The 25,708-nt window shown below is 43.9% G+C and overlaps 1 protein-coding gene across 1 annotated transcript in view; it reads left to right on the top strand.

Moving 5' to 3' along the window:
• The first annotated feature begins 1,045 nt into the window (after positions 1-1,045).
• Positions 1,046-25,708, top strand: part of ldlrap1a (low density lipoprotein receptor adaptor protein 1a) — a 45,194-nt gene continuing 20,531 nt past the window's right edge. The window contains exons 1-4 of the mRNA XM_060903936.1: positions 1,046-1,127; positions 18,371-18,513; positions 20,264-20,376; positions 24,873-24,987. Coding sequence (XP_060759919.1) covers positions 1,046-1,127; positions 18,371-18,513; positions 20,264-20,376; positions 24,873-24,987 — 453 coding nt within the window. The remainder of the gene's footprint in view (positions 1,128-18,370; positions 18,514-20,263; positions 20,377-24,872; positions 24,988-25,708) is intronic.

A 25,708-nucleotide genomic window follows, 5' to 3' on the forward strand; every position in this document is an offset into this window, starting at 1 on the left:
AGTCATCCATCCATGCATTATCTGGAGCCACTTATCCTGTTCTACAGGGTCGCAGGCAAGCTGGAGTCTATCCCAGCTGACTACGGGTGAAAGGCGGGGTACACCCTGGACAAGTCACCAGGTTATCGCAGGGCTGACACAGAGACAAACAACCATTCACATTCACATCCATCCATTTATTATTTGTAGCCGCTTATCCTGTACAGGGTCGCAGGCAAGCTGGAGTCTATCCCAGCTGACTATGGGCGAGAGGCAGGGTACACCCTGGACAAGTCGCCAGGTCATCACAGGGCTGACACATAGACACAGACAACCATTCACACTCACATTCACACCTACGGTCAATTTAGAGTCACCAGTTAACCTAACCTGCATGTCTTTGGACTGTGGTGGAAACCGGAGCACCCGGAGGAAACCCACGCGGACACGGGGAGAACATGCAAACTCCGCACAGAAAGGCCCTCGCTGGCCACGGGGCTCAAACCCAGAACCTTCTTGCTGTGAGGCGACAGTGCTAACCACTGTACCACCGTGCTGCCCCTGTAGGTCATAAGTATAAAAATTAAAATAGAAAAATTCTTGAAATGTCGTTGAATGAGTTTAAATTTTCACTTTCTTAAATAACTGATGGAAAATGTTTCACTTTTTCATGACATTTTAATTGTTTGACATGCACTCCTATATGGCCAAAAGTATATGGACACCTGACCACCACACTCTCTCTCTCTCTCTCTCTCTCTCTCTCTCTCTCTCTCTCTCACACCACACTTGTTGAACATCCCATTCCAGATTGATCTCTCTTTGCTGATTTATAACTTAATCCGACTTCACAAGTGTGATTTGGGTGCAGATGTTTATTATAAGAAGGGTTACATTAATTTTGGTGCACACGTGCAGTTCTTACACGATTGACACCTGTAACCCCGCCCACTCGGACCCTGATGTGAAGAATGAGCACAGCTGGATAACATCAAAACAGACAAGAGCAAGTTCACAGAGCAGATGAGACAGCGGTTATTTGGGTTTGTTTAAAGATTGATTCATTATGGATGTGTTGAAATCAGCCAGAAGAGTTATCCGGAGTCCGAGTGTCTCCAAGCAACCGTGGGATGTCACTAAACACAAAAGTAAGTGAAGAGATTATGGGTATTTCTGTCAACTCTCAGGCTCAGTCTCATTTGTTTGTTCTACACTAGTTTGTTGTTTAACGTTGGGACTTTAGCCTTTCCTACATTACAGTATAAAGGTTCACGTGTGCTATGGCTTGCGTTCCAAACCCGTCCTATTACACTCCACAGCAGTTCAGAACACATCTACATCATCTACAGGTGATGTGCACTACTTTGGAGTTCTATTTAGTACAGAAGGACTCGGTTTGGGACGCAGCCACAAATTGGCCCCCTGGTAACAGAGAACACAAACAAATAGTTTCCCCAATATTGAAGAAAGTTGTTTAAGATTCTTTCAGTGTTTCATCAAAATATCTGTATTTCCTAACACTAGAAAGTGATGTACACCCATCCACCTGCTGGTTTATACAGTTCTCTAATCAGCCGATCCCTTGACAGCAGCACAATGCATCAAATCATACAGATACAAATCAAGAGCTTCGGTTAATGTTCACAGAATGGGACAAATTGTGATCTCAAAGTGTGACTTTCTTTCACTGGGTGTTGGTTTGAGCCTGATGGACTGGTTTGAGTATTTCAGAAACTGCAGATCTCTTGGGGTTTTCACACACAACAGTCTTTGCACAGAATGGTGCGAAAAACAAAAAACATTGAGTGAATGAGTGACAGTTCTGTGGGTGGAAACAAACGCCTTGTTGATAAGAGAGCTCAGACAAAAATGGCTAGATTTGTGGTTTGAGCTGCCAGGAAGGATATCGTAACTCATCACTCTTTACAACTGTGGTGAGCAGAAAAGCATCTCAGCATGCATCAATAGATCACATTGGGTTTCAGTCCTGCAGCCAAGAACAGGAATCTTAGAATCAAGAACGAGTTCCTATTAAAGTGGCCGGTGAGCATGTGTATATAATATTGACTATATGTGCAAACACACACACACATTTTTCATCTCATCTCATTATCTCTAGCCGCTTTATCCTTCTACAGGGTCGCAGGCAAGCTGGAGCCTATCCCAGCTGACTACGGGTGAAAGGCGGGGTACACCCTGGACAAGTCGCCAGGTCATCACAGGGCTGACACATAGACACAGACAACCATTCACACTCACATTCACACCTACGGTCAATTTAGAGTCACCAGTTAACCTAACCTGCATGTCTTTGGACTGTGGGGGAAACCGGAGCACCCGGAGGAAACCCACGCGGACACGGGGAGAACATGCAAACTCCACACAGAAAGGCCCTTGCCAGCCCCGGGGCTCGAACCCAGGACCTTCTTGCTGTGAGGCGACAGCGCTAACCACTACACCACCGTGCCACCCACACACATTTTTATATAATAATATACTGTATAGTATTATATACACAGTTATTCCAGGAAATCAAGTCTTACATAGCTGATAGCCGACGAGGTGCGTAGGACCGAGTCGGCTATAAGCTGTGTATGATGAGATTGAGTGGAATAACTCTTTTATTCTATCCACATTCACTGGATTTTGAGAAATGGAGCATTTTTATTTTTTGCAAATTTGATAACTTTATACAAAATGTCAGACAAAATCATTTCCACTTAGAATGTAAACAAACCAGTAAAATGATGGTAGCAATTTGTGAAAAATGCTATAATAATAATCCATCCATTATCTCTAGCCGCTTTATCCTGTTCTACAGGGTCGCAGGCAAGCTGGAGCCTATCCCAGCTGACTACGGGCGAAAGGCGGGGTACACCCTGGACAAGTCGCCAGGTCATCACAGGGCTGACACATAGACACAGACAACCATTCACACTCACATTCACACCTACGCTCAATTTAGAGTCACCAGTTAACCTAACCTGCATGTCTTTGGACTGTGGGGGAAACCGGAGCACCCGGAGGAAATCCACGTGGACACAGGGAGAACATGCAAACTCCACACAGAAAGGCCCTCACTGGCCACGGGGCTCGAACCCAGAACCTTCTTGCTCTGAGGCGACAGTACTAACCACTACACCACTGTGCTGCCCTATAATAATAATAATAATTCTTGAGAAATTAAAACAGATACGTTCTTCTCATCAGATACTTTTATTTCATATTTTGTTGGGTTTTTTTGGGGGGGGTTGTTTTCGAGTTGGGTGTTTATTTCATCCTCAGTTGGTTGTGTGACATGCTGCCATTTTGTTTTTCTCTACTCATGGTATATGAGCTGATATTCTAGTAGTAGAGTAGCCAATCAGAACATGCGATTGCTCATATCCAGTGAATGTGGATAGAAATTTATATAATATTATGTGTGTATATGTAAATATCACACACACACACTTGCTTCCATCTTCACTAACTGCTTTCCTGGACAGGGTTCCTGGATATCCCAGGAACACTGTGTGTGAGATTCGAGTATGCTCTGGATGAAAAGCCAGTCCATTACAGTACACCACTCAAACACACTCACTCACAGTTAGGGATAATACAGTAGTCAGTCCACCTACAGCCATTTATTTTGGTGGGAGATTGAAGGAAACCAAAGAACCCTGAGGAAGCCTACAGGAAGAACATGTAGAACTCCAAACAAACATTCCCCTGAGCTCAGGATGGACCTGGGGACCCTGGAACTGTGAGGCCGCACCGTGTGCCACCAGGAGCAGTAAGCAGTTTAGCACATAATACAAGGCCTGTGTGTACTAGTGACACCAAACAGCTTGGTTTATAGTTCCTTTAGTTTTTGCTCCAGTTGAGGTGAGGGAACTTTGCAGTCTTTCCAGAACTGCTACATCCACTGGGAAAAGGCTTTGTCCAGAGCTGCTGAGGTGACCTGTCGGCCACATACTGTATGTCATGGTCTCAAATTTCTAACTTGTAGACACAATTTAATATTTCTGGCCTTGAAATACTTCATTTGTGGCTGCTTCTTGTTAAAAACCAATCATCATTTCACCTCAGCAGCTCCGTAGCTTTCTAGGTTTAGTCTTAATCTTTTATTTTAAAGACATTTTGATGATGCAGTTTTGGAAAACGCATACTGTGCTGTGTTTTCTTATGACGGTAACATATTTACAGCTTGTGAAGCCCTTGACCCTACCTGTGACTGTTTCTAAAATGGAAACATCAGCAGTGCCTTGGCCCCACAGGAGCTACTCGGTGGTTAAAGATGACTTAATACCATGAGCACAAGCTTGACATTCCTCGAATTCAGGCACACTGCAGGAGGGAAAATAATCATATTACTTGCCCTTTAAAAGCTGTTTACTTGGCATTCTAACCACACATACGTTGACTGCACAACATTTCCAAAAATATTCATACAATGTCTTAACACGGGTGTTAAATTGCATGTCACTATATCTTTCCATCAAGACTCCACAGTGCTGGAGAGAAGCGTGTAAGACTTTGTTGCAGTCATGAACGATCATTACTGAGTTCCAGCCTACAAGGGCTACTCTTGAAGCGAAACAAGTTTTTGAATAAATGGAAATGAAATCAGGGTGGCAACTTGGCACCCAGCACCTTCCAAGTGTTTGCATGGGTTGATTTTCGTCACCCAGCAGACACACCAGCATGCTAATTACAATCAAATGCATTCAATCATTAATGCATGACACTTGTTCCTAAAGCTATAATTCACTAATATTTATCTTCTTAACAACACTCACTGGTAACTTTATCCAGAACACCCATCCACCTGCAGCTGTTTTACGCAGTTCTCTAATCAGCCGATCCCTTGACTGCAGCCCAATGCATAAAATCGTGCAGATACAAATCAAGAGCTTCAGTTAATGTTCACAATGTTCAGACATCAGAATGGGAAACATTGTGATCTCAAAGTGTGACTTTCTTTCGCTGTGGCATGGGTGTTGGTTTGAGTATTTCAGAACCTGCTGATCTCCTGGGGTTTTCACACACAACAGTCTCTAGAGTTTACACAGAATGGTGCGAAAAACAAAAAACATTAAGTGAGCGACAATTCTGTGGGTGGAAACAAACGTCTTTGTTGATAAGAGAGGTCAGAGGAAAATGGCCAGATTGGTTCAAGCTTTTTTTTTTGCCAGGAAGGATATAGTACAGTTAGGCCCATATATATTTGGACACTGACACAAATTATTTTTTTTACCTGTTTACTGAAACATATTCAGGTTATAGTTATATAATGGACATGGACATAAAGTCCAGACTTTCAGCTTTCATTTGAGGGTATCCACATTAAAACTGGATGAAGGGTTTAGCAGTTTCAGCTCCTTAACATGTGCCACCCTGTTTTTAAAGGGACCAAAAGTAATTGGACAATTGACTCAAAGGCTATTTCATGGGCAGGTGCAGGCAATTCCTTCGTTATGTCATTCTCAATTAAGCAGATAAAAGGCCTGGAGTTGATTTGAGGTGTGGTGCTTGCATTTGGAAGATTTTGCTGTGAAGAAAACATGCGCTCAAAGGAGCTCTCCATGCAGGTGAAACAAGCCATCCTTAAGCTGCGAAAACAGAAAAAACCCATCCAAGAAATTGCTACAATATTAGGAGTGGCAAAATCTACAGTTTGGTACATCCCGAGAAAAAAAGAATGCACTGGTGAACTCATCAATGCAAAAAGTCCTGGACACTCACAGAAGACAACAGTGGTAGATGATCGCAGAATAATTTCCATGGTGAAGAGAAACCCCTTCACAACAGCCAACCAAGTGAACAACACTCTCCAGGAGGTAGGCCTATCAATATCCAAATCTACCATAAAGAGAAGACTGCATGAAAGTAAATACAGAGGGTTCACTGCACGGTGCAAGCCACTCATAAGCCTCAAGAATAAAAAGGCTAGATTGGACTTTGCTAAAAAACATCTAAAAGAGCCAGCACAGTTCTGGAAGAACATTCTTTGGACAGATGAAACCAAGATCAACCTCTACCAGAATGATGGAAAGAAAAAAGTATGGCGAAGGCGTGGTACAGCTCATGATCCAAAGCATACCACATCATCTGTAAAACACGGCAGAGGCAGTGTGATGGCTTGGGCATGCATGGCTGCCAGTGGCACTGGGTCACTAGTGTTTATTGATGATGTGACACAGGACAGAAGCAGCCGGATTAATTCTGAGGTATTCAGAGACATACTGTGTGCTCAAATCCAGCCAAACTGATTGGTCGGTGTTTCATAATACAGATGGACAATGACCCAAAACATAAAGCCAAAGCAACCCAGGAGTTTATTAAAGCAAAGAAGTGGAATATTCTTGAATGGCCAAGTCAGTCACCTGATCTGAACCCAATTGAGCGTGCATTTCACTTGTTCAGACAGAAAGGCCCACAAACAAACAGCAACTGAAAACCGCTGCAGTAAAGGCCTGGCAGAGCATTAAAAAGGAGGAACCACAGCGTCTGGTGATGTCCATGAGTTCAAGACTTCAGGCAGTCATTGCCAACAAAGGGTTTTCAACCAAGTATTAGAAATGAACATTTTATTTACAATTATTTAATTTGTCCAATTACTTTTTGAGCCAGGGCGGCACGGTGGTGTAGTGGTTAGCGCTGTCGCCTCACAGCAAGAAGGTCCTGGGTTCGAACCCTGGGTCTGGCGAGGGCCTTTCTGTGTGGAGTTTGCATGTTCTCCCCGTGTCCGCGTGGGTTTCCTCCGGGTGCTCCGGTTTCCCCCACAGTCCAAAGACATGCAGGTTAGGTTAACTGGTGACTCTAAATTGACCGTAGGTGTGAATGTGAGTGTGAATGGTTGTCTGTGTCTATGTGTCAGCCCTGTGATGACCTGGCGATTTGTCCAGGGTGTACCCCGCCTTTCGCCCGTAGTCAGCTGGGATAGGCTCCAGCTTGCCTGCGACCCCGTAGAAGGATAAAGCGGCTACAGATAATGAGATGAGATGAGACTTTTTGAGCCCCTGAAATGAAGGGATTGTGTTTAAAAAATGCTTTAGTTCCTCACATTTTTATGCAATCATTTTGTTCAACCCACTGAATTAAAGCTGAAAGTCTGAACTTCAACTGCATCTGAATTCTCATCTCATCTCATTATCTCTAGCCGCTTTATCCTGTTCTACAGGGTCGCAGGCAAGCTGGAGCCTATCCCAGCTGACTACGGGTGAAAGGCGGGGTACACCCTGGACAAGTCGCCAGGTCATCACAGTGCTGACACATAGACACAGACAACCATTCACACTCACATTCACACCTACGGTCAATTTAGAGTCACCAGTTAACCTAACCTGCATGTCTTTGGACTGTGGGGGAAACCGGAGCACCTGGAGGAAACCCACGCGGACACGGGGAGAACATGCAAACTCCGCACAGAAAGGCCCTCGCCGGCCACGGGGCTCGAACCCGGACCTTCTTGCTGTGAGGCGACAGCGCTAACCACAGCGCTCGAAACTAACGGTGTCCCGACGTCCCGGGGACCATAAAAAATGTCATCGGGACACAAAATTATCATATCTGGGACAATCCCGGGACAATGGAAAAAAATAGATCTAGAAAAAAAGTTCTACATTAATATTATTTACAAAGCCTTAAACCATACGTAGACATTCACCTAATTTGTCAATTTTAATTTTAAAACGTTAACAGCAAAAAATACATAGTAGCTACACTTTCGATGCACCTGCATCCGTAGGCTACAGAGCAGCGCATTCTGTTCTAGAATCTTCGGCCGGAGTCCGCATTATATGGACTTGGAATGGAATTGCTACCGCACACGCTGCGCCGACTCTTGCCAGAACAAAAATGCTGAAGTGGTTGAAGCGGACCGACCGCGGGGAAGAAACTGAAAGCCCAGACATAACGTCTCCGGGACCTTCAGGATCCAAAGTGTCATCGCCTGGTCTGCAGGCAACGCGAGCAACTGAATGAACTTAATGAACACTGTTAGACACATTATAAAATACAACAGGAATGATGTGGATGATATTGACGGAAGATACCGTTCAACAGAATAAGTGAGTTTTCTTGGTGTCTTTCTAGTTCAGAAAGTTTAGTCAGTCAGCAGCACAACTAGGCTCGGACCTGGCACTATGCTGATGTTGCTAACATTTGCACCCATGAAACGGCAGCGAAAGTTCATAAAATGGATAACGGAAAGTTCATAAAAATGGATAACGGTAATGGTGAAAATTATAAGTTGGCCTTATAAGTGCCAACAGATATTCAAGGTATAAATAGATGAAATGAACGTAAAAGGGGTCTTATTTTCAACTAAAGTGTACTGCAGATGTAGGGAGTTGAAACATTTTCTGAATGAGCTAGTTGGCCCCTTTAAATAAACGGGTATCTATTCATACAGTGAGATCGCCAAAGTTTAATCAACTGAAAATGCAATAACTGTAATTTTGAAGTAGATGATGTATAGGACGTGTCGCTTGTGTCTTGTGACTTATTGTAAAAATGATATAAAGGGTTCAAAATCGCATAGTTACAAATATAATAGTAACTTCATATGATAATATTAACCACTGGTTATTTCAGAGAGGAAAAAAATGGGGACACTATTGCTTCCATTCGGGACAATACAACACAGAATTCGGGACCACTGGGGGACATAAAGAAAAAAAGTTAATTTCGAGCCCTGGCTAACCACTACACCACCGTGCTGCCTGCATCTGAATTGTTTTGTTCAAAATTCATTGTGGTAATGTACAGAACCAAAATTAGAAAAATGTTGCCTCTGTCCAAATATTTATGAACCTAACTGTAACTCATAGCAACTCTTCACAACCATGGTGAGCAGAAAAGCTTCTCAGCATGCAACAGCAGAAGAACACACTGGGTTCCACTCCTGCAGCCAAGAACAGGAATCTTAGAATCAAGAACAAGTTCCTATTAAAGTGGCCGGTGAGTGTATTTCAGGTATGTGTTGATACAAATCAGGCACTAATGCTTTAAAGTGATGCATCAGGGAGCAAGAACGTCTCATTTGGTAAATGTTTGTTCTCAATTCCTTCTTTCCTCGCACCTTTTTCTGCACTTCCTTGAGCTATGAAGGGAAGCAAAGGTAATGAGCCACTATTAAAGAAATGACAAGCATCAGATGTACCTGTTTTTTGACGAAGCTATGCCTTAGAGAAGCACTAAATGCATTTCTTATGCTAATGGAAAACATGCAAACTTTTTTTTTAAATGAACAAACCTGTTCCATCAATCTCACTGGCACTTGAAGCCAAAACCGTAAAATGAAAAACAAGGCCAAATTGTGCTTTTTGCTTTGTTGATGCCAATTCAATTTTTTAATAAAAATCTCCCTCCATCTCATGTGCCATGTTACAGAAATCATTTCTCATTAAAGTCGTGGGGGCCTTGGTGCCCTTCCAAAGCTCCAAAGTCACACACTTCCAATGAGAAATTGCACCACTTACAGCAAAATGGCTGCTTTGTAATGAAGAGTGACTCAAGTGGCCTTTTTATTGGGATTTATGGAGCTACAGTTTATAGCGTGTCCATGTCCTGCTCATACTAAGGAGGTAGACTAACTGGGGGAAATGCATGAGTAGAAATGAAATGTAGAACATTTTAGTTAAACCTTGGATTGTTATGCAGATTTTCTAAGAAGTCAAAAATGCTTACAGCTTAACCACTGAGCTGCCACTGTTCAAGCCCAAGCTTTTAAAACGCCGTCCAGGTCGCTTCACAGGAACATCGAAGTAGTCCATGTTAATAAAGGAATTTTAAGGATTTTTTCAGAAGATGGCAATATTGCGCTATAATTATTTCCAAGTCCTGTGTTAGGATCAGCCAGCAGCTATACTCCAACTGCTTACATGTCAGATGGACATGCATGACAACAACTGGGCTTAAAAAGAAAGGAAAGGAACATGGACCCGGACGATGCACAAGCAGAAGCGCCCAGGGCAGATGGAAATTGGGGTCTGTTTGGCAAATGTCCTCCAGTGACAAACAAAATTGAATGGCTATACCTTGGCAGTTAACCACGTCAACACAGAGGCACTTCATACCAGTCAGTTGAGTCAATGAACTGGATTGAGTGGTTTCCCACTACAGATGCACTATTGCTGTGCCTGAAATCACTCCGTGACACTTTGATAACTGTTTACTATATAAACTGTTGTACACTATATGGCTAAAATTTGATGCACACCTGACCATCGCACCTTAACCCCACTGAACACCTTTAGGATGAACTGGAACACTGACTGCACTCCAGGCCTTTTCACTCAACATCAGTGCCTGATCTCACATGCGCTGGTGGCTGAATGAACACAAATCCCCCCCAGCCACACCCCAAAATTTAGGGGAAAGACTTCGCAGAAGAGTGGAGGGTATGACAGCAGTGAAGGGGGACTAAGGCCCAATCCCAATTCTAATTTCTACCCCTACCCCTCCGCCTTCCCCTCCCCCTTCCCCTTGGCCCTTCCCCTTGAAACTGAGCTACAAGGGATAGGGCTTGAAATTCAACCCTTACGTATTGGGATAGCCCTTCAACGATCGCATACGTCATCGCGTACCTCCGTCAGCGTTTACGTTAGCAAAACGCGACCAAATGCGTCATTGGCTGCGACCATCCGCTACAGTCAGAGCCAGAACAGAAATCTCTGCTGGCAGGGTGTGATTTGTTAACTAACACCACTGAATGGGATATCTTTGGCGCTTCGTGCACCACATCCGACAGAATGAGGTGTCAGAACACTCATGTAAACAATAAAAGCGAGAATAACAGAACAAAACGTACGCAGTAAAGCAACCGAAAACAATACTCACTCCCAAAGCTTTTTAGCAGCAGCTTGGATTTCAGAAATCGCTGCTCATTCTCAGCTCGAAAGCGAATCAAGCGGCGTGTTTCCTCTGGATAACAACTTAAAACACGTAAATAATGGAGAAAATACATTTATGACAATCTTTCGCCGCGGGAACCGCCATCTTTCTGAAATCCGCATGAAATCTCGCTGAAATCCGCATGGCATTGTGGGAAATCACTCAAACCCCTTCGTTCGGAGTCTGCTCCAGGAAAATCTCCGTTTGGAGGGGTACAGAAGCCCTCCCCCTTCCCCTACCCCTCCGCGTTAACTGGGATTGGGATACCCCTACCCCTTCACGTGAACGCGCAAAATGGAGGGGAAGGGCTAAGGGGTTGGTCCAAGGGGTGAAATGGGATTCGGCCTAAATCTGTGTTAAGGTCCATGGGTTTGGGAAGGGGATATATGGGTGTGATTATCAGGTGTCCACAAACTTTTGGGCACATAGTGTACATAGGGTACTGTAGACATGTAATAATGTATGACAATAAATCGTGATGCAGATTTTATGACGATTGGAATCCATCCATTATCTGTAGCCACTTATCCTGTTCTACAGGGTCGCAGGTAAGCTGGAGCCTATCCCAGCTGACTACAGGTGAGAGGCGGGGTACACCCTGGACAAGTCGCCAGGTCATCACAGGGCTGACACATAGACACAGACAACCATTCACATTCACACCTATGGTCAATTTAGAGCCACCAATTAGCCTAACCTGCATGTGCAGACATGGGGAGAACATGCAAACTCCACACAGAAAGGCCCTTGCCGGCCGCTGGACTCTAACCCAGGACCTTCTTGCTGTGAGGTGACAGTACTAACCACTACACCACCGTGCTGCCCACGATTGGAATTGATATAATAAATTTATTATTATTATTATTATTATCCTGCATAATCTTAGTTTTTCCTAGCTGTAATTACGTTGTTTAGGCCCTGGTCACACTACAGCTCGCAATGAGTTTGCAAATACTTGGCGATGAAAAATTTGCTGCATTGCCACCAATCATGTGATACACGGCAAATGTTCTCCAAGCTTCATAAGTTGTTTTTTGGTGTGTCTCTACCTCGTGAGTGGCCAAAAATATCATGAGTAGTTTCAGTGCATGAATTGAAGTTTGGTGGCAATGTTTTTGTCAACAAACTAAGCAGCAAATACTTCCTGAAGCTCTGGGAACCTTCTCCAAGCCTCCATGTCTCAAATTCATGTCCCTGATGCTTGTGGGGCCTCAACACAGTGACTCAACATAGCCTAACCTTCACCAAGACTTGAAAAGTATATTTACATTCAGGGATCCTTCAAAGTGCATTGTGCACCTGCTTGGGACCCAGTCATTATGGGAAACACCTGATGCTGATTTGAGTGCAATCAGCACGCGCATATAAGGATGCTGTTTTCATAGAGACTGTGAAGTATTCTGTCAGGTATGTGGCAGTAGATGGATCTAAGTGCAGGAAGAGTGTTTATTAGCAGGCGTGATATTTACAAAAAACAAAACATAAGGCAAGGTCAGAGTAACAAAATGCAAACGAAACCAAAAGCAGAGTCATAAACATGGCTAGAAACAAGTGTGACCATGATAATGAGAACTTCGCAAAGCCTCTGTGAAAACAGCATCCTTATATGCATGTGCTGATTGCACTCAAATCAGCATCAGGTGTTTCCCGTAATGACTGGGTCCTGTGAACGAGTGCAGCCACTCGAGCCCGAAGGTGTGACAGTTAAATGTTCACCTGCTGTGTGACCACAACTTTTAGCTTGCCTGTATATCACCATGCATCACAACCAAAATGCCTTGTTTTCATCAATAACCCATCACAAAGCATCGTGAGCTGTAGTGTGACCGGAGCATTAGACAGCAGATAATGTTAAATAGTGGGAATACACATGACTTCACCCTCAGCACAAGTAACACAGCTCTAATGCTTTAAAACATGCACACACACACACACACACACACACACACAAAAAAAAAAAGCTCTAAAAAGGGAAAGCTATGGAGCCCCTCTGGTGACATGGGTGGAAAAAAATATATTCCATGGCCATGAGTTAACAACGTGTGGGAACAAGATCCTATTCCATGGCCACGACTTGTTTAATGCATGGGAACGAGATCCTATTCCGTGGCCACGACTTGTTTAATGCGTGGGAACGAGATGATTATTAGGTGGCTACGAATTAATAACGCGTGGCCATGAGAAGTGTTAGTCATTTCATCACTGAGACCGTTAACTTTCTGACATCAGTAGCTTCAGCCGCAAATATGGACAAGTTTGATCTGATTTCATTTTATTTTAATCTAGGAATGAATTATAATGATATCCTTAAATCACTTGCAGTTAGACATGGAGTAATTCTGAGCAAGAGACACTTAATTCAGCTGCTCAGAAAGCACGGGCTCAAACGTAGACAATATGCTGACCTCGGGGAAGTTATAGATTTCATCATGCAAATATGGATGGCAAATTTGACGGCCGCTCAAAAACTGGACATCATCCCATCAGGCTGGAACTTGAATAATCTCGTTGCCATGCACTATTAATTCGTGGCCACCCAATAATCATCTCGTTCCCACGCATTAAGCAAGTCATGGCCACGGAATAGGATCTCGTTCCCACGCATTAAACAAGTCATGGCCACGGAATAGGATCTCGTTCCCACGCATTAAACAAGTCATGGCCACGGAATAGGATCTCGTTCCCATGCGTTATTAACTCATGGCCATGGAATATATTTTTTTTCACCCGTGTCACCAGAGGGGCTCCATAGAAAGGGACTGTACAAATGGATTTAACACAAAATTGGTCTTGTATTTTTACAGACTGCTGAAAGCTAAAGAAAAGAGAAGCAAATGGAGGTAGTAGACTTGTTCATAAAAGATTATTAAGAAAAGGCCTGTCTGTTATTGGTATTAATGTTTTTTTTTTTTCATTTTTAATCAAAGGAATATTTTAGTTAGTAGGCTATTATATTTTACTCCAACCTTTATAAATAACGGCAAATAATTATTGGTGGTTATTAAGAAAATGAAACAAAAGGGTTTTTTTAACAAAATAAATATTGAAGTTGATAAAGAATAGGAAAATAATTTTTTTTTTTCTGGTAATAAAATTTTCTTAACTTTGATTGTTTTCTTCAAAAAGATCATGGGAAAATCAAATAATGAACATGAATTGTGAAGCGTATTGAATTGTGAATTGGGTGAATTGTTTCATGACTGGAACACTGTTTCGGACATTGACTTGAAATCAGCAAGCAGCTGCTATATAAACAATTTAAACATTACAGATTACCTAGTAACTTGAAACCACAGACATAGGGAAATATAAAAGTTAAAAAGTAAGAAGATTTTCTGTAATAAATGCACTGGTAACAGGTACGTGTTGGCTTTAATTCTTGTGAAACAAAAGTTTTATTTGTTTGTTTAAGGAGGGTGACTTCCACTTAGTCCAGAAGTACTGTATATCAGTTTTACACTGTATAATAATGATTTATTGTGACCAAAGGGTATAATTAATAACTTTTTGAGAGAGTGAAAATGAGAGGCATGTGAGGGAACAATTTTTAATTTGCGCTCACAGCACTGGCACAAATTGTTACTCTCACTCAGGATCTTTCTACTTATTATTATTATTATTATTATTATTATTATTATTATTATTATTATTATTATTATTATCCTAACATCTTTTAGGACGCTATTTCTTCCTCAGTTTTCAACCAATCATCACCAAATTTCACCTGAAGAATACCTCTGGGCTGAATTACATTGCTATAACTTTTGGTGCTGATCTGGATCACTGATCTGGAATGAGCCATAAAAAACAGGATTTTTTTTCAATCACTTATAACTCTGTCATTTTTCATTATTTAAATTTTTATTTATTTATTTTAATTTTGTTCAGGGCAGCAGGGCACAACTTTTCCTCACTAAGCATCATTCTCTATCTCTTACCATTCTGGCTCTATAGGGTACAGTGACCAGACGTTCCGGTTTGCAACAGCTAGTGCAAATTACTGTGACTTTTACTGTGACTTTAGTCACAGTCTCTATCTAGTTTATAGCTGTTATAACATAAGTGATAGCAGCAACTACCTTGTTTCATGGAAGTTCCACAACATTAAATGTAACCACAAACGGATAAAAATATTGATTGCCCTTTCTTTATGGATAAAAGTTGTAATCATTGGCAGATTTCTGTCTAAGGAATAAAACATTTTGAGAACTGCTGTTTTGTAAAGTAAACCATTTCGATGCAGTGACAGTAATTCTGGTTAATGCTGGGCCTCATCACACCACCCTGTTGTTGATTATTTTCCTATAACAGCACACTTCCATATGTTTTATTCTTTACATGAGCCCTGCTTCTTGTCACAAGCATTCTCAATCTTTCTGTGTTATGTTTAACCAAGAGATCCATCATGATGTTATCTTACTTATTTCCCTTTCTATGTTTATTTTATGATGTTTGGGGAGTTTTATTTAAGTGAAGTAATTTCCTGTTTATTTCAAGGGCTCAAAGTAATCCCAGCACTGTTACTTCCTGTTAAAATGTGAGATTTCTTCTGACGTCCTTGTGAGTCTTAATTCTTTCTGGACAAAAGTGTTTGGTTTAACACTTTTGCTTTCTTCTCAGTGAGTGTTATTCCAATAAAATAAAGGGTTGCACTGTAAGTAAGGCCTCCTGGGTGTCTCCTTTAAGCATTTTCAGAGATTTCCTATCACTTTAGCTGTGGTATTGATCTCCTCTAAGAATGCCTGAGGATAATCATCAGTAATGTGTAGTAGATGTCTTGGTTCCAGAAATGTAGGCAAGGAGCTTTTATAGCAGAGTCTCCATTACGTTTCATTAAATCACTAGAAGAAGTTTAATTACAAGACCTCTGGGTGAGCCAGAAAGGTTTTTTTTTCCTTCCCATATTGACAGGACTAAACAAGCCACAGAAACTCTGCTATAAGTGTAATTCATAGTCAGTTTATAGATGTATATATCATTCTCATTATCTCTAGCCGCTTTATTCTGTTCTACAGGGTCTCAGGCAAGCTGGAGCCTATCCCAGCTGACTACAGGCGAAAGGCAGGGTACACCCTGGACAAGTCGCCAGGCCATCACAGGGCTGACACATATGCCGCTTTTCCACTACAAACGTGGCTGAGCCGTGCCGTGCTGAGTTGGGCTGAGTCGAGCTGAGCGGGGCTGTTGGAGTTGCATTTCGACTACAACCGCGCTGAACCATGCTGGCTGGAAGTGGGTGGACACACTGGGTGGAGTTAGCGAAAGTGGGTGGACGTCACGTGATGTCGTTAGGCGGTGCAAACAGTGACATCAGTGAGCTTTTAAGCGGTAGTCTCACGACCCGGATAGTAAACAATAAACATGGAGGACATGGAGTCGTTAGTGTTGCTGGTCTTGGTTCTGTGGCTTGTTGTCACCGACAACGCCAACAGATACTGGCAAGAGCGTATAGATGAGGCGAGGCGCATAAGGCTTCAGAAATTCTCGTAATTCGTAATTCTTCTTCTTCCGGGTTTACGGTGTTTACAGATCCCAGCGTGCTCGCGGGGCGTGTGTGGGTATGTGAGGACACTCCTCCTCACCAATCAGTGCACAGGGGAGTGTCTGCTCACGCCCCCAGCCTCACTCAGCTCGGTTTGGCTCACTTCAGCCCCACTCCAAAACCTTGCAAGTTTTGGGTGCTAAGCAGGGCTGAAGCGAGCTGAATCGTGCTGTTCTGAGGTAGTCGAAATGCGAGCCGTGTCGGGCTGAAGTGAGCTGAAGTGAGCTGAAAAAGGGTAGTGGAAAAGGGCCATTAGACACAGACAACCATTCACACCTACGGTCAATTTAGCCCATGTTTACATTAGACCGTATCAGCGGATCATCAGATTAACGTTTTTAAAACGATTAGTGTGCACACAGCAACAGCAATACACGATTTGCGTGCACACAGCAATACCAATACACGGATACGCTCGGCTCCGCAGGCATCCTGCGCTCCAAATCACTCCGCCCTGAACAGCGAGTGCCCTCTGGAGGGTGCGCACTCCGGCCTTGCGCAGCTCACAGAGCGCGCGAGTGAAGTGCACAAGCAGTGATTCGGGACTGAGCCGCTGTGTGTGTGATCCCAGCGCATATCACTTACCACTTGCAAGTGGAAGGATGGCAAGCCTAAAGACAATCATAACTACACAATGGGCAGTATTTGCATCAGTATTTGCAGTATTTTCATACTTTTATACTCTTTAATGAAAGGTGATACAAGGCGGAAGTCCGTGCCGTTTTTCAGCAGTCGCGTCACATGACCAACGCCAGCGAATCAGGAAGGTGGATGTCACAGTGACGTTGTCCAATGAGACGCCAGCTAGAGCTCAGCACAGCGTATCCGCGTATTCTGAATGTTTACACAGCACCGGAGCTGACACAATCTGGATTGAATACGTGGACGCTGGCGGATTCCCGTTTCCCGGCGGTTTAATGTAAACGGACAGTGCATCCGCGAAGAAAACGAGACAGATACGGTCTAATGTAAACGTAGCCTTAGAGTCACCAGTTAACCTAATCTGCATGTCTTTGGACTGTGGGGGAAACGGGGAGAACATGCAAACTCCGCACAGAAAGGCCCTTGCCGGCCACGGGGCTCGAACCTGGACCTTCTTGCTGTGAGGCGACAGCGCTAACCACTACACCACCATGCCGCCCGTATATATATATATACACACACACTCTTTCTCTTCTTCCTCTTCTGAATAAGGTTCAGTGCTCTAGTGTACCCTGGGTGAAGTTAATATTCCCTTCAGAAATAACTCTAAAGCCTCTTCTCCGAAACTCGTGCATATGCTCTAAAGACCAACTAAAGACTGAATACAGTAAGCCACAAGCACAAACACTACAACCAAAGTCTATTTTTAACGTAAATAAGGCTATATGTTGAATAACTGTGCTAAAAAAGTCGTATAAACAAATGTTATTCCACGAAATCGAGTCGTGCATGAGCTGATAGCCGATGAGACATGTAGCACTGATCTTCAACTCATTCAATATCATGCTAGCTGAATGGAATACATCTGATAGACCACTCGGCGCCAGCCAGTATTATTTAAATCTGTCATGTCTAGAGTTTAGTGTAGCAGAAATGAGTACAGGTCATGTAATAAATCATCGATCCACATGTTCCATAGATCATAAACCCAGCAACTCGAATTTGCCCTGAAGTCCATCTTTGGAAATCTGATCTTTGGAGGTGTTTGTCTTTATCTTGTTGTATTTTCAGCCTCAGCAATGGATGCAAGAAGATATCAGTATATTTTCCAGGAATGTTATCTAGCTTTCTTCAAATATTGACATTTTGTTTTGCAGTATTTTTCCACCAGTTCTGTCTGCTCCATATTTATCTCCATTTGTACCCAAGTCCTTGTACTCTGTATACATTGTGTGTTCACTTGAGTGTGTTTTTGTGGACTATGTGCATTTGCAAAATTTGTTAAACTCCGGTTCATAAACTTTTACCTCATTCCCTTTTCCCCAGAACTTCCAGAGAACTGGACAGATACGAGGGAGACCCTTGTAGATGGCATGACCTTTAACCTCAGGTACATGGGAATGACTCTAATTGACCAGCCCAAAGGTGAAGATGCGTCAGCTGCTGCCATCAAAAGGATTGTTACAACAGTGCTCATCTTCACTCTACATACTTCCTGCTGTTTGCGAACCCAGTCATTGCCTTTCCTTGCAGGTCTGTCATTGGAGGATCTTCACTATATAATCTGACATGGAGAACATGTTCTGACACAGACTGGTATCAAATTTGGACAGGATTTTACTGTGATAATTACCTTTGCTGGGGTAGCACGGTGGTGTAGTGGTTAGCGCTGTCGCCTCACAGCAAGAAGGTCCGGGTTCGTGGCTGGCGAGGGCCTTTCTGTGCAGGGTTTGCATGGTCTCCCAGTGTCCGCGTGGGTTTCCTCCGGGTGCTTCGTTTTCCTCCACAGTCCAAAGACATGCAGGTTAGGTTAACTGGTGACTCTAAATTGACCGTAGGTGTGAGTGTGAATGGTTGTCTGTGTCTATGTGTCAGCCCTGTGATGACCTGGCGACTTGTCCAGGGTGTACCCCGCCTTTTGCCCGTAGTCAGCTGGGATAGACTCCAGCTTGCCTGCGACCCTGTAGAACAGGATAAAGCAGCTACAGATAATGAGATGAGATGAGAATTACCTTTGCCAACTTTGTTGGAGGAGGTTATGTTTTCACCTCCGTTTGTTTGTTTGTTTTCTCAACGTAACTCAAAAAGTAGTGAACGGATTTTGATGAAATTTTGAGGAATGGCGAGCCATGGGCCAAGGAACAATTGATTAGATTTTGATGCAAATCTGAATGTGGCTTGGCGGAGGTATGAACTCTACCGAGTGTCCTTCTAGTTTTGTACAACTTGACAAGTCATCTTAAAAGACCGCTGACTCAAACACCAAGTGAGTTAATGTGGTTTAGAAGAATGGTGTCAATCGCATGACTTGAATTGAAGTTGTTCTGGAAACTCGTAAAAGATTTTGTCACCTGTCTGTATTTGGTCTACAAATAATATTGACAGAAACAGAACCCAGAATCCATAGATTTAGAAACATTATTATTATTATTATTATTATTATTATTATTATTATTATTATTATACCCCCACTCCAAAGGAGGGGGGTTATACTGGTTTATTTACCTCTGTCTGTCTGTCCATATCTCTGTCTATCCGTCTGAAACACCCTTTTTCTCAGCAACCACAAATCATAGCCACTTGGTACCAAACTTCAGCTTGGGGTTCTATACCATGTATACCATTTTCAGGTCTTCCCCACATCAACTTCCTGTTTACTGACTGAATGTATTTATGAAACATATAGTCTGGATTTACAAAATTTTTGTAACACTTTTCTCAGCAACTACAAATCACAACTGCCTGATATTTGGTACCGAGCTTCAGCTTGGGGTTCTATACCATGTATACTGTTTTCAGGTCTGTCACACATCGACTTCCTGTTTACTGACTGAATGTATTTACGAAACATATAGCGTGGCTTTTGATGCTATTTCAAAATGACAGTTTAGCAATATGCTATTTGAAATCCCTGAGGAGAACACTGCTCTTTACTTACTCATTTCAGGGTTAATTATTTGTTGAAGTCAACATTCATAATAAGTGTCCTATTCCTTCGATTGTTTGCATTCTGATATAAGCGAGAGCGGCGGGATACATAAGTGAGCAGTAGTTCACAGTTGATCTTGTTTTTTTTTCAGAATGGTTTCTCTCAGATGATCTGATCAATCTCTACATAGATTTGATGTTTTAAATGGTTTCTCAGGTTTAAATAATAACAGCTTGAAATGCTTCTTTGTACTAATTCTCCTTTCCTTTTGTAAATCTGCTCATTCTCAGGCTAAAGCTGGTGGCAAGAAGCTCCTTAAGGTGGCACTTACAGTCTCTTCTCAGGAAATGCTCATTTATGACCGCGTATCCAATCAGCTAATAGAGCGCTTCTCTATATACAGGTGAACGTCTCAGATTCTCCATGTACAGCACAATCACAGTAAACTTACTACTGCGGAATTTGGAAATGAAAGATTTATGACTGAGCTTTGAATTATTATTATTATTATTATTATTATTATTATTATTATTTTTAATTTCTCATCTCATCATCTCGTCTTCATCCGCTTATCCGGGGCCGGGTCGCGGAGGCAGCAGTCTGAGCATGGAAGCCCAAACTTCCCTTTCCCCAGACACCTCGGCCAGCTCCTTGGGAAGAACACCGAGGCGTTCCCAGGCCAGCCGAGAGACATAGTCCCTCCAGCGTGTCCTGGATCTTCCCTGGGGCCTCCTCCTGGGGGGACATGCCTGGAACACCTCCCCAGGGAGGCGTCCAGGAGGCATCTGAAAGAGATGCCCAAGCCACCTCAGTTGATTCCTCTCGATGTGGAGAAGTAGTGGCTCTACTCCGAGCTCCTCCCGAGTGACTGTGCTTCACACCCTATCTCTAAGGGAGCACCCAACCACCCTGTGAAGGAAACTCATTTCAGCCACTTGTATCCGCGATCTTGTTCTTTCGGTCATTACCCAAAGCTCATGACCATAGGTGAGAGTCGGAACATAGATTGGCCAGTAAATCGAGAGCTTCACCTTTTGGCTCAGCTTCTTCTTCATCACGATGGACCAGTAAAGCGACCGCATCACTGCGGAGGCTGCACCGATCCGCCTGTCAATCTCACGCTCTATCCTTCCCTCACTTGTGAACAAGATCCTGAGATACTTAAACTCCTCCACTTGAGGCAGGACTTCTCCACCAATCTGGAGAGGGCAAGCCACCCTTTTCCAGTCGAAAACCATGGCCTTGGACTTCGAGATGCTGATTCTCATCCCAGCTGCTTCACACTCGACTGCAAACCGCCCCAGTGCATGCTGAAGGTCCTGGTTTGAAGAAGCCAACAGGACAACATCATCTGCAAAAAGCAGAGATGAAATCCTGTGGTTCCCAAACAGGATTCCTTCCGGCCCCTGGCTGCGCCTAGAAATTCTGTCCATAAAAATTATGAACAGAACCGGTGACAAAGGGCAGCCCTGCCAGAGTCCATCATGCACTGGGAACAGGTCTGACTTACTGCCAGCAATGCGAACCAAACTCCTGCTCCGTTCGTACAGGGACTGGACAACCCTTAGCAAAGAGCCCCGAACCCCATACTCCCGAAGCACCCCCCACAGAATATCACGAGGGACATGGTCGAATGCCTTCTCCAGCTCCACAAAGCACATGTGGACTGGTTGGGCAAACTCCCATGAACCCTCGAGCACCCTATGAAGGGTATAGAGCTGGTCCAGTGTTCCACGACCAGGATGAAAACCGCATTGTTCCTCCTGGATCCAAGGTTCGACTATTGGCTGAATTCTCCTCTCCAGTACCCTGGAGTAAACCTTCCCGGGGAGGCTGAGAAGTGTGATTCCCCTATAATTGGAGCACACTCTCTGGTCCCCTTTCTTAAAAAGAGGGACCACCACCCCAGTCTGCCACTCCAGAGGCACTGTCCCCGACTGCCACGTGATGTTACAGAGGCGTGTCAGCCAAGACAGCCCCACAACATCCAGAGACTTGAGATACTCAGGACGGATCTCATCCACCCCCGGTGCCTTGCCACCGAGGAGCTTGCAAACCACCTCAGTGACTTCAGCTTGGGTAATAGACGAGTCCATCTCTGAGTCATCAGCCTCTGCTTCCTCAATGGAAGACATGACATTGGGATTAAGGAGATCCTCGAAGTATTCCTTCCACCGCCCGACAATGTCCCCAGTCGAGGTCAACAGCTACCCACCCACACCGTAAACAGTGTTGGCAGAGTACTGCTTCCCCCTCCTGAGGCACCGGATGGTTTGCCAGAATTTCTTCGAGGCCAACTGATAGTCCTCCTCCATGGCCTCACCGAACTCCTCCCAGTTCTGAGTTTTTGCCTCCACAACTGCCTGAGCTGCGACACTCCTGGTCTGCCGATACCCGTCAGCTGCCTCAGGAGTCCCGGAGGCCAACATGGCCCAATAGGACTCCTTCTTCAGCTTGACGGCATCCCTTACTTCTGGTGTCCACCACCGGGTTCGGGGATTGCCGCCACGACAGGCACCGGAGACCTTGCGGCCACAGCTCCGAACAGCCATGTCTACAATGAAGATAGAGAACATGGTCCACTCAGACTCAATGTCCCCTGCCTCTCTCGGAAGCTGGGAGAAGCTCTCCCGGAGGTGGGAGTTAAAGACCTCCCCGACAGAGTGCTCGGCCAGAGGTTCCCAGCACACCCTCACCATACGTTTGGGCCTGCCAGGTCTGTCCGGCTTCCTCCTCCACCAGCAGATCCAACTCACCACCAGGTGATCTGTTGACAGCTCAGCCCCTCTCTTCACCCGAGTGTCCAAGACATAGGGCCAGAGATCAGATGAAATGACAACAAAGTCGATCATCGACCTCCGACCTAAGGTGTCCTGGTGCCACGTGCACTTATGGACACCCCTATGCTCAAACATGGTGCTCGTTATGGACAAACCATGACTAGCACAGAAGTCCAATAACAAAACACCACTCAGGTTCAGATCGGGGAGGCCATTCCTCCCAATCATGCCCCTCCAGGTGTCACTGTCATCGCCCACATGAGCGTTGAAGTCCTCCAGTAGAACAATGGAGTCCCCAGTCTGAGCACCTCTCAGTACCTCTCCCAGGGACTCCAAGAAGGCCTGATACTCTATACTGCTATTTGGCCCATAGGCACAAACAACAGCAAGAGCCCTCTCCCCAATCCAAAGGCGCAGAGAGACCCTCTTGTTCACTGGGGTAAACTCCAACACATGGCGGCTGAGCTGGGGAGCTATAAGCAAGCCCACACCAGCCCGCTGCCGCTCACCATGGGCGACTCCAGAGAAGTGGAGAGTCCAGCCCCTCTCGAGGAGCTGGGTTCTAGAGCCCAAGCTGTGCATGGAGGTGAGCCCGACTATCTCTAGCCGGTACCTCTCAACCTCTCACACAAGCTCAGGCTCTTCCCCCCCAGCAAAGTAACATTCCATGTCCCAACAGTTAGCCGCTGTGTTTGGGGATCAGGTCGTCGAGGCCCCTGCCTTCGACTGCCGCCCAATCCACACTGCGCCAGCCCCCTACGGCTACCTCTGTGGGTGGTGAACCCACAGGAGGTCGGACCCACGTCACCGCTTCGGGCTGAGCCTGGCCGGGCCCCGTGGGCAAAGGCCCAGCCACCAAGCACTCACATACGAGCCCCAACCCCGGGCCTGACTCCAGGGTGGGGCCCCCGGCTGCACCATACCGGGCGATGTCACAGTCCTTGATCTTTTATTATCCATCAGGGTTTTGGTGAACTGCTCTTGGTCTGGCCTGTCACCTAGGACCTGTCTGCCTTGGGAGACCCTAACAGGGGCGTAATGCCCCTGACAACATAGCTGCTAGGATCATTCAAGCACACAAACCCCTCCACCACAATAAGGTGGCAGTTCTAGGAGGGGTATTTTTAATTTATTTAAAAAAAAAAATTAAATAATTTATTATTTATTTATTTATTTATTTATTAATTTTTTAAATAAATTTATTTTAATTTATTTTTAAAAAATATATAATTGAAACCAATATTTTGGAGTTAAACATACACAGATTCATGCTCAAAGTACAACCAGAAATCAGAGAGTTGGGATGATATGATGAATGCAAATAAAAAAAAAGCAGTGATTTCTAAATTTAATTGCAGACAGGATGAACCCAAGATATTTCATGTTTTATCTGGTCAACTTCATTCCATTTGTTAATATACATCCATTCCTATGTTTTAATCCTGCAACACTTTCCAAAAATGTTGGGACAGGGCAATTTAGGGCTAGTAATGAGGTAAAACAACTAAATAATGATATAATTTGAAACGGGTGAAGTCAACAGGTGATTTGTCCCAAATCATGATTTGGGACAAAATCAGTATCCAGGAAAGGTCTAGTCTTTGAGGAGAAAAGATGGGCTGAGGATCTCCAGTTTGTCCACAAGTGCATGAGAAAATTATTGAAATGCTTGAAATCAATGTTCCTCAAAGAAAGCTAAGAAGGGATTTAGATATTTCACCTTCTACGGTATATAATATCATTAAATGATTCAAGGAATCTGGAGGAATTTCAGTGTGTAAAGGGCAAGGGCACAAGCCTAAGCTGAACGCCTGTGATCTCGGATCTCTCAGATGGCACTGCATCAAGAACCATCATTCATCCAGAGCTGATATAACCACATAAGCTCGGGATTACTTTGGTAAACTTTTATCAAGCACTACGATACAGAGTTACATCCTGAAATCATCAGATACTATACTATCACAGCTTCTTTTCCTGCTTACATGCATAATGCACAAAGAATTGTAATAATCCTAATGGCTCCAATACAATACAGCCTACACTTGTGTTGCAAAAATCCATCTATTTAGCATTTATGTAACACTGAAAAGCTCAGTCGTGACCTTTTCTTCTCCAGAATATTGTATTACACAGTCAACAAAATACACGACAAAGTGTTTGCGTTCATCGCTCAGAACCAGCAGAACGAGACGCTGGAGTGCCATGCATTCCTCTGTGCCAAGAAGAAAGTGGTGAGTGTCCTTTCTTTATAATTATGTGGGTTTTTTATTATTATTTTTATCAAACCAATACATCATTTCGTGCTCAGTGAGAGCCAAGATCATAATGCAGAGAGTGAAGATGGGACAGATGCAGGACTGTCTTTTAACAAGTAATAGTAGCAGCTTTGTTGGCCTTGTGGGGATTTTTTTTTCTTTTTTCAGTTCACTGCATGATCTAGCCTGTGCACAAAGATGAAAAGCATCCTTTGTGCCAATCACACATGAACAGATAACAAAGCACGTCTTAAAGTGCATATCACGGGTAAATTCAGGAGCGAGATCAATGTAATTCTCCCATTTTATATTAAACTTCGGTCAAATATCTGTAACATTTTGCGCAATTTTTTTACCTTGCGCAATACCAGAAAAATTCAGTTGAAATCAAGCCATTTCAGGCGAATTGGTCCGCCTCTGAAAAAACTTGTCATTTGGATTTCCCTGGAAACATTGATTTTCGTGACATCACGTGTGGGACACCTCCCTCTGAATCCTACATCAGCGCTGGTTTGTTTATGAGAAAACGACCGTATTATTTACATCCCCTGTGTTGTCTCCATCATCTTCACTACTTGAATCATCATCAAATCCAAACAGATGAAGCCCCAATACTGACATCTCATTATATTCTTCATCCAAAGGTGAAGTAACATTGCGCTCAGGTGACAATTCCATATTTCAATGCAAAATCGCT

The sequence above is a fragment of the Neoarius graeffei genome, chromosome 22, assembly GCF_027579695.1.
Source record: "Neoarius graeffei isolate fNeoGra1 chromosome 22, fNeoGra1.pri, whole genome shotgun sequence".
NCBI lineage: Eukaryota > Metazoa > Chordata > Actinopteri > Siluriformes > Ariidae > Neoarius > Neoarius graeffei.